Source organism: Salvelinus sp. IW2-2015, unplaced genomic scaffold (genome assembly GCF_002910315.2).
Source record: "Salvelinus sp. IW2-2015 unplaced genomic scaffold, ASM291031v2 Un_scaffold537, whole genome shotgun sequence".
Taxonomy (NCBI): domain Eukaryota; kingdom Metazoa; phylum Chordata; class Actinopteri; order Salmoniformes; family Salmonidae; genus Salvelinus; species Salvelinus sp. IW2-2015.
In genome coordinates, this window is record NW_019942569.1 from 995,778 (window position 1) to 996,541 (window position 764).

Below are 764 nucleotides of genomic sequence, written 5' to 3' on the forward strand. Positions count from 1 at the left end.
TACCCTCCTGTAGATTTTCACTTTGACCCTGTTCCTGGAGAGATACCCTCCTGTAGATTTTCACTTTGACCCTGTTCCTGGAGAGATACCCTCCTGTAGGTTTTCAACTCTACCCTGTTCCTGGAGAGCTACCCTCCTGTAGATTTTCACTTTGACCCTGTTCCTGGAGAGATACCCTCCTGTAGGTTTTCACTCCGATCCTAATCTAGCACACCTGATTCTAATAATTAGATGGTTAATATGCTGAGTTGGCGCGAAAACCTACAGGAGGGTATCTCTCCAGAGACAGGGTTGGAGCGAAAACCTACAGGAGGGTTGAGCTATAAGGCGATCATGCTGCATTCAACAGGCTATTAAAACACTTGTATTGTATGGTTCCACCAGGCTACCCCTTCAATTCAACACTGTACACTATTGCTAGCAGAGTAAATATCTCTATAAGGCTCTGTTGGGGCCATTTTGTTGTTATTTACAAAAAAAAACATGGTCCCAAATGCAGTGTTTGTGTCAGCATTCATATTTCAACAGCTGCATGTAATTTGTGTCACCATTAATTTTTCATACATTGTTTTGGCTACAGAAACAGAACTTGCCACTTTCAGAAGGTTGTCAACATCGACGGGAGCACGTCATCAGCCATTCGCATGTGTAACAGCTTCTGGAACCGTCAGGTAAAAATATGCCATGTAGCCTCCATGTAGACTGGTCTCAGATCTGTATATAGCCTCCATGTAGACTGGTCTCAGATCTGTGTATAGCCTCCA

At 43.7% G+C, this 764-nt stretch overlaps 1 protein-coding gene across 1 annotated transcript in view; it reads left to right on the forward strand.

The window, feature by feature from the left end:
- The window catches only part of LOC112068471 (dual oxidase 2-like), a 47,611-nt gene that overhangs the window by 17,486 nt on the left and 29,361 nt on the right, over nucleotides 1-764 (forward strand). The window contains 1 exon segment of the mRNA XM_070438171.1: nucleotides 581-671. Within this exon segment, the coding sequence (XP_070294272.1) occupies nucleotides 581-671 (91 nt within the window).